Source organism: Zingiber officinale, chromosome 11A (genome assembly GCF_018446385.1).
Source record: "Zingiber officinale cultivar Zhangliang chromosome 11A, Zo_v1.1, whole genome shotgun sequence".
NCBI lineage: Eukaryota > Viridiplantae > Streptophyta > Magnoliopsida > Zingiberales > Zingiberaceae > Zingiber > Zingiber officinale.
The window spans coordinates 5,349,838-5,363,238 of record NC_056006.1 but is presented as its reverse complement, the minus strand read 5'-3'; the positions used below and the strand labels follow the sequence as shown (position 1 = coordinate 5,363,238).

At 37.4% G+C, this 13,401-nt stretch overlaps 1 protein-coding gene across 1 annotated transcript; it reads right to left on the bottom strand.

Annotated features, from left to right (window-relative positions):
- Positions 1 to 3,806: 3,806 nt before the first annotated feature.
- Positions 3,807 to 12,757, bottom strand: LOC122031834 (dihydrolipoyl dehydrogenase 2, chloroplastic-like). The gene is made up of 15 exons (XM_042591011.1): positions 12,322 to 12,757; positions 11,558 to 11,704; positions 11,115 to 11,249; positions 9,960 to 10,077; positions 9,434 to 9,558; positions 8,577 to 8,702; positions 8,386 to 8,466; positions 7,901 to 7,963; positions 7,745 to 7,819; positions 7,561 to 7,639; positions 7,377 to 7,477; positions 6,929 to 7,042; positions 6,486 to 6,599; positions 5,724 to 5,795; positions 3,807 to 4,297 (listed from the first exon to the last, which is right to left on the bottom strand). The coding sequence occupies exons 1-15, from the start codon at positions 12,637 to 12,639 to the stop codon at positions 4,250 to 4,252; spliced, it is 1,716 nt and encodes a 571-aa protein (XP_042446945.1). The 5' UTR covers positions 12,640 to 12,757; the 3' UTR covers positions 3,807 to 4,249.
- Between the last annotated feature and the right edge of the window lie 644 nt (positions 12,758 to 13,401).

Sequence of the window (13,401 nt, the reverse complement as noted above, 5' to 3'; positions counted from 1 at the left end):
TTTGCACCTTAAAATTTATTAATTCCGAATAGAATTGAAAACTTTCAATTTTGAAATTTTTACCAATTTGCCGTCACCTTCATTCAATTTTTTTCACGTAGATTAATAACCAATTTGCAATGACTATGCTGCCCTCGGATGATGCTTTTTAAGCGAACACAGTCACTTACTTGCATTTCCTAAATCCCCTCATTTCTTGTTTTTCGACGGGTAGACAACCGGAGAGAAAGCTCTTCTCGGTCTCGTAGAGAGACCGAACATGGAACACCGCCATCACAGTTTCCTTCTTCTGCCTTCTCCTCCGTCCCCACCACGGCTACTGATGGACCGCCATTCTCCTCCACTACAGATGGGCTGTAATCTTCCTCCACGTCTTTCACCTTCTTCAGTCGCAGCGCAGAAGCCCGCTGTGATGTGCCGGTGGGTTCCCCCTTCCGTTGGAGAAATCAAAATCAACTGCGACGCATCGGTCCGCACCGATCGGATAGGACTCAGGTGCATCGGTTGTAGCCACACCAACATAGTGATGTTAGCAATCACCACAACTAGTAGAAACAGAGACCAACCAAAGTCGGTGGTTTATCACAAATTGGAAGTTATTTTGAGGGGGCTACAAGAAGCGCTCCGCAGAGATTTCTCCGTCGATCGGGTTGTCACCGATTCCTTGATATCGGTCAAGATCCTAAACGGGGTAAGAGAAGCAGATGGTTCGTACGACCGCCTGCTACTCCAGATCGTTGCTGCGACCTCCTTTAAATTTGCACCTTAAAATTTATTAATTCCGAATAGAATCGAAAACTTTTCAATTTTGAAATTTTTACCAATTTGTCATCACCTTCATTCTTCCACGTAGATTAATAACCAATTTGCAATGACTATTCTGCCCTCGGATGATGCTTTATTATGCCCTCAGATGATGCTTTTTAAGCGAATGCTGACACTTACCTGCATTTCCTAAATCCCCTCGTTTCTTGTTTTTCGACGGGTAGACAACCGGAGAGAAAGCTCTTCCCAGTCCCAGAGAGATCGAACATGGAACACCACCATCACAGTTTCCTTCTTCTACCTTCTCCTCCTTCCCCACCACGGCTGCTGATGGACCGCCATCCTCCTCCACTACAGATGGGTTGTAATCTTCCTCCATGTTTTTCACTTTCTTCAGCCACAGCGCAGGAGCCCGCTGTGATGTGCCGTCGGGTTCTCCCTTCCGTTGGAGAAATCAAAATCAACTACGACGCATCAATCCACACCGATAGGATAGGCCTCGGGTGCATCGGTCATAGCCACACCGGCACAGTGATGTTCGCAGTTGCCGCAGCCAGCAGAAACAAAGGTCAACCAAAGTCGGTGGTTTACCATGAACTGGAAGCCATTCTGAGGGGGTTACAAGAAGCTTTCCACAGAGGCTTCTGTTGGTGCGGTTAGCACTGACGGTCTAACTTAAGTTTTGATGAATGACAAAGTAGGTTAAATTAGTTTTATTTGTGTTCTAAACACTTTGATCAAGTGTGCAGGAGAAATCCAGATAGGTCGACGAGCTAACCAGATGTCTGGCACGAAGTCCAGCTAGGTCAACAGACCAACCGCATAGCTGGCACGGAGTCCATACGGGTCGACAGGCTGACCGGACGTTTGGCACGAAGTCCAGCTAGGTCGACGGGCTGACCGGATAGCTGGCACGAAGTCCAGACGGATCAACGGGCTGACCGGACGTCTGACAGGTAAGTGAAGATAAGTCACTGGATGGAAGTGACTGTGAGGACGCGTTCCCGGGAAGGGAACTTAGGCGCCGATCCGACTTAGAACTATTTCAGAACTCTAAGTTGAGATCTTGACTAGATTCCGGTCTCGGAGAGATGGAATCTAATTAATATTCTGTTTGATTTTAAACTGTGCTAATACTTTGTTTTGCAGAATATATATCTTATATTCGTCTCCGGACTAACGTTTTCTTGTAGGAAGGAATTTGCTGGAAAACAAGGGTTCGGGCGCCCGGTCCGAGCGCCCGGAAGTGACCCGAGCGCCCGGAGGCAACTTTTATCCATATCATCGCTTCGCCACGTGGAGCTCGTTGACTGGCTCGGTTATGTCACTTTCAGGGTACCCCGAGGGGATCCGGATGCCCCGAACTTTCTATATAAGGAGGGTGAAGGCTGCATCAAAGACAACAACTCGCGATCTGCTCTTCTGTGCTTCTGCGACGATGCGAAGGCTCTCCAACAAAGCTCTGTTTTTCTGTCTTATTATTTATTGTCGGTATTTTCTTTCTAGCATTTTTGTACCTAACTTTTTGTAATCAAATATTCGAATTGCCAGTAGATTGACCAACGAATGCACTCGACGAGTGCGTGCCTTGGAGTAGGAGTCGACAAAGGCTCCGAACCAAGTAAAAAATTACTTGTGTTAGCGTTGCTTTAATTTTCGCTTTTTCCGCTGCGTATTTACTCGATAATTTTTTTCGCTATTCATCCCCCCCTCTAGCGAATTCACGATCCAACAGCTTCTCCGTTGTTCGGGTTGTCACCGATTCCTTGATATCAGTCGAGATCCTGAACAGGGTGAGAGAAGCAGAGGGTTCGTGCGACCGCTTGCTTCTCTAGATCGCTGCCGCGGCCTCCTTATTTCCATCCGTCTCCTTCTCGTTCACCTACTGAGAAGCCAACTCTCTGGCGTATTTCCCGTCGAAGTTCTGCTACCCTGACGATGAGGAATGAGTCTCCGACGACGACCGCAGCGGCGACTTCCCAGAAGAATTCTAGTATTTGGTCCGCATCGACGCTCTCGGCATGTTCCATCTGAGGATGCCCAAGTAACGGCGCTAGCTGAATTCCGGATCGATGAAAATATGGCCAATAGATATCGTATTTACTGTTGTTGTACTACAATTTCTCTGTGATTGAAGATTTGTTTTGTATATGTTTTGATTAATATTTTGTATGCTATGGGATTTTTGATCGTGTACGGAGTGGGTGGGCCAGGAGAAAATTCGAAACCGTGAACTTCCATTTTTTCATAGTCATCCTTAATATTTTCAATCTTTTAGGTTTTGGAAATTTGATTACAATCGTGTGTGAAATCATTTGTAACATGAGATCGGTGCAATTTTAACAAATTCTATTTAGATTCCACTACAAAATTCAATCTACAAAATCCAATCTCAATCAATCCCGGATCAATTTACTTCCAGATCATTCGATCCAGATTGCAAAGTTTTACAAACCAGGGAGTGGACCGGTCTTTTAAAAAAAAATAAAAATAAAAAAGAACGAGAAGCACTCCATGATTCAGAATATATATATATATTACTATTTTATTAAAAATCTTCCTTTTTTACTAACTAATTTTGATGAAACCTAAAATGAATTTACGTAACTGTCCTTTTTTCTATTCACACTAAAAATAATTCCAAAATTTATTAATAATTTCACAAGCATAACAATCAGTGATCTAGAGTTCGAGACTTAGCTACGACGTATTATTAAGAATTTTTTTCATCATTAATTTTCTCTGGTTGTTTTATATAAAAAATTATAGATTTCTTTAGTTCCACATCTTAGAATTGACGACACTATGATAAAAAAAATTTCTATAAATATTTTAGACCGATGATATTAATAAATATATTTTTCTTAGTTTCTTTTACTAAGATAAGTATAATATTAAATTAAAATATTTTTTTTATATAAGAAATCCCGTTAGCATGGGTCTGACGAATCTTACCCAAATAATTAATTTTTAGTTCTGAATAATTTGGATTCTTAAAGATCTAAATAATTTATATATTATTATATTACACACGCAACATGTGTACACGATCACACTAGTATATATTATTTTTGCCCAAAGACATTCACATCCAATGCAATATAATAACCAGACAGAAACAAAAGAAACACAGACGGCTGGCATGTGTAGTTCAGCTTTAGCCATTGAAAAGTCCATCAAATTGAAGCAAAATGACCCAAAAAAACATAAACAAAAGAAAAAAGAAGAAAGCATTAACGAAACCATCGTACCTGCCCTGATGCTAACAATAAAATCCAGAGACAAAATTTGGGGCAAATTGACTTTTTTTTTTTTTTTTTTGAGAAAAAAAGTGTGATCAAGAAAAATTCTTTAGTTGTTTCCATCGCATCGGTTGCCTTGCTCGTGATCTTCGGCTATAAAATTGAAATACTCGATTCGGTTTGGAAATCGCGGTCGAGGCTTCCTCCAAATTATCAAAAGCTTATTGGGCGACACCGGTTGATTATACAGCAACTGGTTCGTTTACAGAAGACATTACGCCAGAATTAACCTGCAAAAACAAGCAGCAAGGATTACTATTATCCCCAAGTAATTTTTTTTTTTTTTTCAATTTCAATCTTTTGGGAACCAGATGTCTGACGAATGAGTTTGTCGAATGTTTCTCAATAAGACCTGTGGAACCTGGTTGGATTCAGCAGTGAACTATCATAACATTCAGATTGAGGTTGTTCACCAATTTTTATTGAGTAAAAATCAAATGGGCATCCTTTTTATTGGAATCAGGGGCTCATTTTCCATTTATCAACACGACAGTCCCTCCCTCATCCCATTTTTGTTCCCGAAAATATTTATATTTTCGATGTATTATAGCGGCTACAAGCCTAACTGCTTCAATATAAAACAAAAATGACTTAAACAGTGTTTGTTATTTATTCTTAATTGCTATGATATAATATATATGAGACAAAGTATCTATATTGTAATAACTACAATTCATAGCCATTATAATATAATATTGATCTTGGCCAAAGATAAAGTGTCTATATCATAACAGTTCCGGTTCATAGTTACTACAACATACTGTTATTAATGTTCATCAAAGTTGAAAAAGATACCGATGTTTTGATGATAAATGAAAAACAGATGCCCTTTTGACAATTCCAATAAAAGGAGCACCCTTTTGATTTTTGTAGTCCTTATTGTTGTTAAGTCTTACTTAGCTAGTCAAATTCAATAGTAAATTTTTCACAACACCATTAATTCTAGTCATTCAATGTGCATATGGTTACAATGGAATGGGGCATGAAATCAAAATGACAATAAAAAGAAGAATGATCAATTCTGAGGTCAAACTAGTGAAAATATGCATTCAATTTTTTGGCTCCTCTAATTCACCCAACATGCTCGGTTCAATCAACATCTAAGTTTGATCAGTTTTCTGGCTCATTTGACCTCCGCACTCAGTTTATTTATCTCCGTCTTAGTTTTCGAAATACTAACCTGATAAATAATATTATACTTAATAATGGTAGAACAAAGCTTTCTATCTCTTAAATTATAGAATGTTACGAGTCATTCCTCATTTCTGCATCCAAATATTGGAACAAAATCGTATTCTTTTGTATAAGGCTGCTAAATATTATTCAGAAATAAGTTTTTTTCTAAAAAAAATATCATATAAGTTACCACCATTTTCTTAAGAGAAATCCTCATAAGCAAATTCTTGCAATAAATTTTCACTGAGAACTGAATTAAGATTGTGAAGACAACGAAAGCACTAAATTATATTTTATGTGTTATCTACCAGAGATTCTTGATCCTAAGAGTAACACATGATCCATATGACTACGGTAACATGTTATTCAACATAACTAAATTGAAACTATTGTGTTTCAGAATTTACGCATGCAAATATCAAAGAGATTATTTTTTATTTCATTGATTTGGATATTTGAATCACAAGATGAGCTACATACCTTGGCAGATTTGAAGAGTTCGTCCAAGACTTCAGATAAGGTTGGATGTGCATGAACAGCAAATTTAATGTCCTGTTGAGATTTAAGATAATAGTTTGATTTAGTTGAGTAACTAGAATTGGCTTGGCTTGCACACAAAACAAAGCAAACAAGTTGGTGTGATTGTTCACTGAATACACGTGAGGATTTTGTATGTTTGTTGCTGTGATAAAGCAAACTGTAAGCAGCCGTTCATTTGGGATCCTTCAAAATGGAACATTTGCACTTTCTGAGAACTCTTAGTAATTTAAAAAAGATGGAGTCTGCCTTAATAATAAGATTTAAACATCATATGAAGGTAAAAAGAGCAGGACAGTAGTCATGCATTATTCAAGTCTTTTCACACGGTGGTCGGCGCAATACAAGTGCAAATATACAATATGATATCAACAAACCTTCACGACCATTTCGCAAAAGAAGACCTCTGTTAATTGTCAAACATACAAAAGTAAATTAATCCCCAAAACATAAAGTGGTGTTCGTGTATGAGTTCTATTGGTCCTTTCATTGTAGGAAAAGGATCTTTCAGGTTCATTCAAAACTGTGAACTAATTATTTAGGCATTTAAATAATGTGTTTGTCGAAATAGTCGAACCTAATGGCATGTTGTTAGTATTTAGATGCATCGAACATGTAAAATAAATAATTGTATCAGAGCAATTCAATTTGTTATCATTAAAAAAAAATCATGAATCACGAGTCAGATTATGTAAATATGATTACCTGTAATCTTGTTCCCAAGGCAATGGCATTTGATGCCTCGTGGATGAGGTCAGCAGCATGCAGCCCTATGATATGTACTCCAAGAATCTCCCCAGTATCAGGTCTGTATATTAACTGCATTTAAGCAAACAAGATCTCTAAGTTAATCATGAATCCACAGCAAATTTCCCAAGTTTGTAATTTGTTGGTGTGGGAAAGAGGAAACAAAGTTCTAATTTTCTAAGTTGATTGTTTAAAACACAAAAATAAAAAGTTAATTAACTTAAGAATTTTAGGCAAAAAGATTTAGTTCCCAAATCAAAGTTAATTGACTTAGAAGTTTATGAAAAAAAAAATTAGGTCCCAAATCAGATGGAATGTGTCAGCAGTAACACTTCTGCTCGATTCCGTGGAATCAAAATGTGAAGAGACAGTGTTAAATTCACAAAGGAATAGATTGTAACCTTAGCAATCCCCTCCCCCTCATTTTCTGCCAGAGCTTTGGTGTTCGCCTTGAAACTGGTTTTAGCAACACTGATCGGGAAACCACCATTTTCAGCTTTCTCCCTTGCTTGTGGCTGCAAAAGTAAGTTGAGAAATATTAAATTTTCACAAACCATAAATTGAATATGCTAACTTAACTGGTACAGTTCCACATTTCCATTGGCTAGGTCCAATTCCTTCTAACAAATCTAGACTTGTGTTTTTATGATTCATTTCGTTGGTCCTTTATCGAAGCAAGCAAATTGTTCTTTGAAATTCCACATGTCAGCATCAATGTAATAGTTGAGCTACTGCTCAGTAAACAGTTGATTGATTTCTATAATCATAAATCTCATGTAATTTAATCTACCAGAGACACTAATGAAATGTTGAAGTCTTATTTCAAATTCATATCTAAGTTGTGCTTACCTCTGTGAGTCCAACCATACTGATCTCAGGGTGAGTGAAACATGCAGCAGGAATGCTCAAATGATTAAGCACATTATCGTTGCCACAAATTTGCTCGACAACTATGTTCAAAGCATAATGAATTATCAAACTGCAAGAATTTAAAAACTATGAAAAATAATTATACTATGAAAGGAGATGGTACCCGATATCCCCTGTGCACTGGCAGCATGAGCAAGCATCAACTTTCCGTTGGCATCTCCTATGCAAAATAAATGAGGGACCTGCATGGAGAATTTTGCAGATCATTTGCAAGGGTTATATGCAATATGAAACTATAGACATCTAAAGTGTATGTATTACTCTTCTGGAAGAAATGCTAAACTAACCAGATTGCCATCTGCATCTGTTACTTGCATGTGCTCATCAACTGGGACAAACCCACGTACAGTAGCTACATTTATCTGGAAATCATACGAGAACATCAAAAACCACATATTTTCCCTCCCTCCTATTTGATAAAGATCAACAAGTTTGAAGATTACGTTTTCTAAGCCAAGTCCCTTTGTGAATGGTGCCCTTCCAGTTGCTATCATTGCTGCATCTACCTGCAGAAAAAGGCTAGTTAGTTACAACATCAAAGCAAATAAGTTATACATAGAATACCCGTTACTCTGAAAAGAGATGTCCTAAGTAACAAAGGCAGCCTCTAAATGGATCAAGTAATTGTTTTGGATAAAGGTAGGTATGCCTTCAAAAGACATTATAGTTTCCCCCCTAAAAACTCATGCATAGCTTGAGTAACAACTGTCTATTATTAAACGACTGTCCAAACTAGAGGGATTTATTTTTTTTTTAAAAAGGCAATCCATCAAAAATACTGAGATCTCTTGTCAATAAAGTCCAAAATAGGGCTACTTTCACCACAAATATGCAAAGCCGATGTCTGATAGTGCGTTGAAATTTGTTTACATTATGATAAAGCGACAGATGCAGAAGTGATAAAAAAACTGGAAGTGCACGTATTCACCTCTAAAGTATCCTTTGGTTCCTTTGTCTTGGCGTCGATAAGTTCAATAAGAACAGGTTTCCCATCCTTTGCTGGTGTGATCTATAAGACCATATAAAACCAAAATTGTGATGCTTTAACTGCCAACCAAAAGAACCTTACAACAATTTCCAATCAAAGGGAACAGAGGTTAGAGGAAGGAGAACTAAAACCTTGGTTGCAAATACACCTGTATGATAATCAATCTTCCTAGGATTAATAAGAACTCTCTGAGCAAGCTTTGATATCTCAGGATCAAATCCAGGCATTAGCTGATCTAGAGCTTCAACAAAAGTAACCTTATACAAATAAAAACAGGATCAGAAGTGTTCCAAGCAAAAAAATCTAAAATTCATACAAGTTCGATGGAACCAACAAAGGTGGAGTATTGCACCATAGGAGAAATAAAGATGAGGTTTTGTTTTTTGATCTAACTGTACAGAAGTACAGAAATACTTGGGCTCTAGCTGTTTCACTAAAAAAACAAACCTTGGAACAAACTTTAATAGCACACATCTTTTGTCAAGTCATAGGTTGTTTGATGGACCCACTACATACAAAGGCCTAGTCGAGTGAAGAAAGATTAACAGTAGCCAGTGAATTATGATATAAACCTCTTTCTTATTAAAGGCAATATGCTTGTAGAAGCACCAACGCCATTAAGAAGTATCTGTCATGTGCTCAGGAACCACCTTAATTCAGACAAAAAGCATGTCAATGTGGTAATGTGGGAATAAGGTATGCTAAGACTTGTTTGCTGATGAACGTTGGGACTTAGGAGAAAGGCAATGTAACAAAGCATGGCATTTGATTTTACATTAAGGATTCCTGTTATAAAGAAAATATTGGAATACAATTATACAAATCATTACCCTAAGTATCTGGAACAGTAATTGTCCAAACTAATTATTTCGTACAAAAATGGAGCTGCGTAAAAGAATCAACCAGGGGAGCTGAGTAAAAGAATCAACCAAGGAATAGATACAGCTGATAAAAAATCATAGAAAGGGGAAGCTGAAAATGCAAATACCTCACTACCAAGGGCAGTGTAGACATCACTAAACTCAAGTCCAATATAACCACTTCCTACTATAGCTATCCAATCTGGCACCCATTCCAGCTTGAGTGCATGATCACTAGTAAATACAGTTTTCCCTGCCCATATCACCAAAGATCAAAATTAGTGGAACAGTGTATCCAAGCACTACCAAGTCGACCATGGAAGTAGGTTTGAAGATGAGAGATGTTTAAGAAAATGAAATGTCATATCAGCCAAGCAACAAGGAAAGATACAAGGAAAGAAGGGTTGTCATACAAGTTAAGCTGCTTCCACAGAAAAACAATATTCAAAAATAATCAAAGTGACTAAAAAGAATCAGTTCATCACTTCTGAAAAAAGGTACATAGATTAAACCAATATGATAAAGAAAAGAAGCAAGGAATGCACAAATGAACATCTCATTGGAAATTCTCCTACATGAACAACATGTTATAATCTGAGTGTACATATATGACTGGCTAATTACCAACAAAAGAGACACAAGATAAGGAATTACCATCAATTTCAATGCCTTTGGGTACAAAAGGAACAGATCCAGTAGCTATTATTATGTTTTCAGCTGTAACTTCTGTATCTGGAAACCCAACTTTTCCATATTTCACCTTTTGTGTCCCCTGAGAACATCAGTAAGCCTAGTTTACAACTCTCTGGTGAAGGCAACAATGCAAACCACTGAGAAAGATAAGAGCTAGAAAGGAAGCACTACCATGTTTGCTCTCAATATAACAGATAATATAGTTTGTAACTGACAATCTAAATCTCCATACAAGATATTTGTATTCTGCACCTTTATGTAAGTTAATCAAAGCCGACAAATAACAAACAGAGCATGCAAGCACTAACACAGTATAGCTGCTGTCTCTTGTAAGATTTATTGCAATGAATAACTAAAACAAATATATGCCAAAAAGGCCAGTTTGAGCAAATATTATATGATTTCCGTTAGCTACCAATAACAATGTACACTTGATTTTGGTTCTCATATTCTTTTATTTAATGGCACCACAATGTCAAGATGAAGCAAAGCCTTCTAATCAATATGAATAAAAATATCAAACCAATAAAAATTAAGTGAAGTAAAAATATCTTCTCATAATTTTATAGTTCATGTGGGATAGGCATTGAGATTCTACAAACCATTTGATTTTTGTATATTTTTTTAGTTAATGGCGCTCAATTGATGAGAGATTAATAACGGACCTTCTATAGAAAATGGCTAAAAATATTAAGCCAATGAAAATTATAGAGAACTGGAAATGTGTTTTTGTCATTTATATAGTTCCTTCGATTGAAAGAATTCTCACCTTTTTACTTGTTTGTTTGATATGTAACTGAGCAGGAATATCTATTTAAACACAGTATGGTTAAGATATGATTTTTAAGTTAACCAAAAGATATATGGATGGTGAAAATAGTAGCTAAATTAATAAACAACAGGTTCAAATATTTACTCAAAAAATATGATTTAACGACAAGCAAATGGTTTTCCACAGCTTTCCTAACACCATATCAAATAAAGATCAAATGTGTAAGAATATATCCATAAGATAAAATATTCCAATCTAATTAGGATGAAACTCAGCTATAAATCAAGTGGCATAATGATGGACAAGTATAAAACAACGTTTGACATTGAGCACATGCAACTTACCACAATAGTGCCAAAGCCTGTCAGTATATCAACGCCTAAAGATTTCAATGAATTAGTCAAGTTGCTCCGGATTTTAGAGGCGAGATTGTTTGCGTGATCAGCAACACTTTGTCTATCATAACCAGGAGAGGCAACCTTTTTCAGAGAAATGAGATGACATCAGCAAAATATTAACATAAATGGTGGGAAAAAAAAGATAAATTTTGTCACACCATTTATCTCTCTAAGATATTTATGCTACAAGCAAAGAAAATGAAGACCTCTAGAACTATAGTTTCAAAAGATAAAGGGACAATCTTTTTAAAAGTTTCACAAAGTTAATGTAAGTTTGAATGCATTCAAGTGACATGACATTGATATTGTACGATAGTAACCAGATTTATGTCAATTTCTTGTTGAGGGGGGACTTCAGTTCCATGTTGAGAGAAGTGACATTGTAATACCTGTAGACCCAGTGCCTTCAGATGATGTTCATCTTGGAATTCACGCATGCGACCACTAACTGCTAGTAGAGCTTTAGATGGGACACACCCTCTGTTTACACAAGTCCCACCAACAATATCCCCTTCTATAATGGCAGTTTTCAAACCCTGCAAAACAAATACATGATTTTGCACTCCTAGTCGAGGTAATAACCCACGTTGCTAAGCATATGTAGAGAACTCCATGAGTGAGTCAGAAGTTATAAATGTCAATACAGATTTTCAAGAGAACATAAATAAGGTTGATGGTTCAGTTACAGTCACAGATGTAAAAAAATCTTCATTTGGCCGTGAAATAAGCAGCAGAATCAGATACTGTGCTAGAAGTGCAATTAGAACCATTACGATTGGTAATTTTCTCTACAGACTATTTTCTACTTGAAAATAATTGTAGAATATTGTCGGTTATTCATGTGTGATTCAAATACCATGAATTGCAACAACTCACCAAACATGGAACGCCATCATCAGTGGGTAAAAGATAAGCCATAAAAGAAGAGAAAAAGCACACTGATTACACCACATATGTCAGAAAAATCGCATGATGCCAAAGCGTCGATTGACATAAGACCACGCAAGGAAATCATCGCAGGTAAGGCAAGCTACTTTTGGCGATGCATTACGAGATAAAGCACCGAATGTTCGGAGGAGAGAGTGTAAGTTCAAAACATACGGCGTGCCTCAGATGCCATGTAAGAATTGATCAGCAGAGAAGACTATAGTACCTTCTCGACCGCGTGAAGCGCAGCTCCATGACCACCTACGCCAGCTCCGATTATGATGAGGTCGTAGTCGAACTTGGCAGGCTTCCCGTTGTTCTCAGCTGCAGCCACGATCTTGGCGGCGCGATGTCGGGCGAGATCCGCGATCATCCTGCGCGAGTCCGCCGAACCAACCGAGCGGAGGGACAAAACCTCCCTACGAAGACCGCAGAAGCTCAGGCTGCTGCTGCGGAAGGCGGCACCGAGCCTGGCCGCGGCGGGACCGGATCTGGGAGTGGAGGCCGGGGAGAGGGAGAGGGAGAGAGAGATCGACGCTGCCATCGAGAGAGCGGAGATGGAAGGTTTTGCGGCCGACGAGAGATCGGGGAGAGATTTGTAGCGGAGATCGAAAGCAAACCTCGAGGACTCCGTTGGAGGCGGAGGATTCGAAGTGAGGAGGCGACCGCATCGTTGGCGAGGTTTAGTCGCTACTGGGTCAGGGGCGAGTACAAGGTGCGGGCGACCGCGTAGAAAATTTGAGTGCGGATTGATCGGCATCACACAATTTGGAGTTTTCTTATCCAGTCCGATTCGCATGTGGCCCCACTTCTATTTCTAATAGTAGGCTGGTAATGTTTAGGGTAACGCAGGTTCCGGTGGAGGCAATTGATAATTGAGAAGGTTTAAAAAATTGTTTTAATTTTTTTTCTATATTTATTATGATATAAATCTAAATAAAAAATATGATTTTTTTTTTAAATAAATGATTTATAGATTTTCTATTGCCTTCGGGTAAAGGTGTAGATACTTAATTAGAGACAGACTACTTTAACCATGGTTGATTGAAAATTATTATTATTAATTTTAATTATCTATCAAAATTATGTTAATTAATCTTAATTAGTTTAAGTAACGAAGATACATTTGATTTAAATTATCATGTATAAATTTGTTTATTGATTATGAGAAATAAAATAATATAATATTACTTGATTCAATTATTTTAATAAAATAATATAATTTAGGATCTAAAAAATAACAACTCATAGGTGGGGTCATCCATCCTATTTTATAATTAGACTATATCCCTTACTATATCATCAT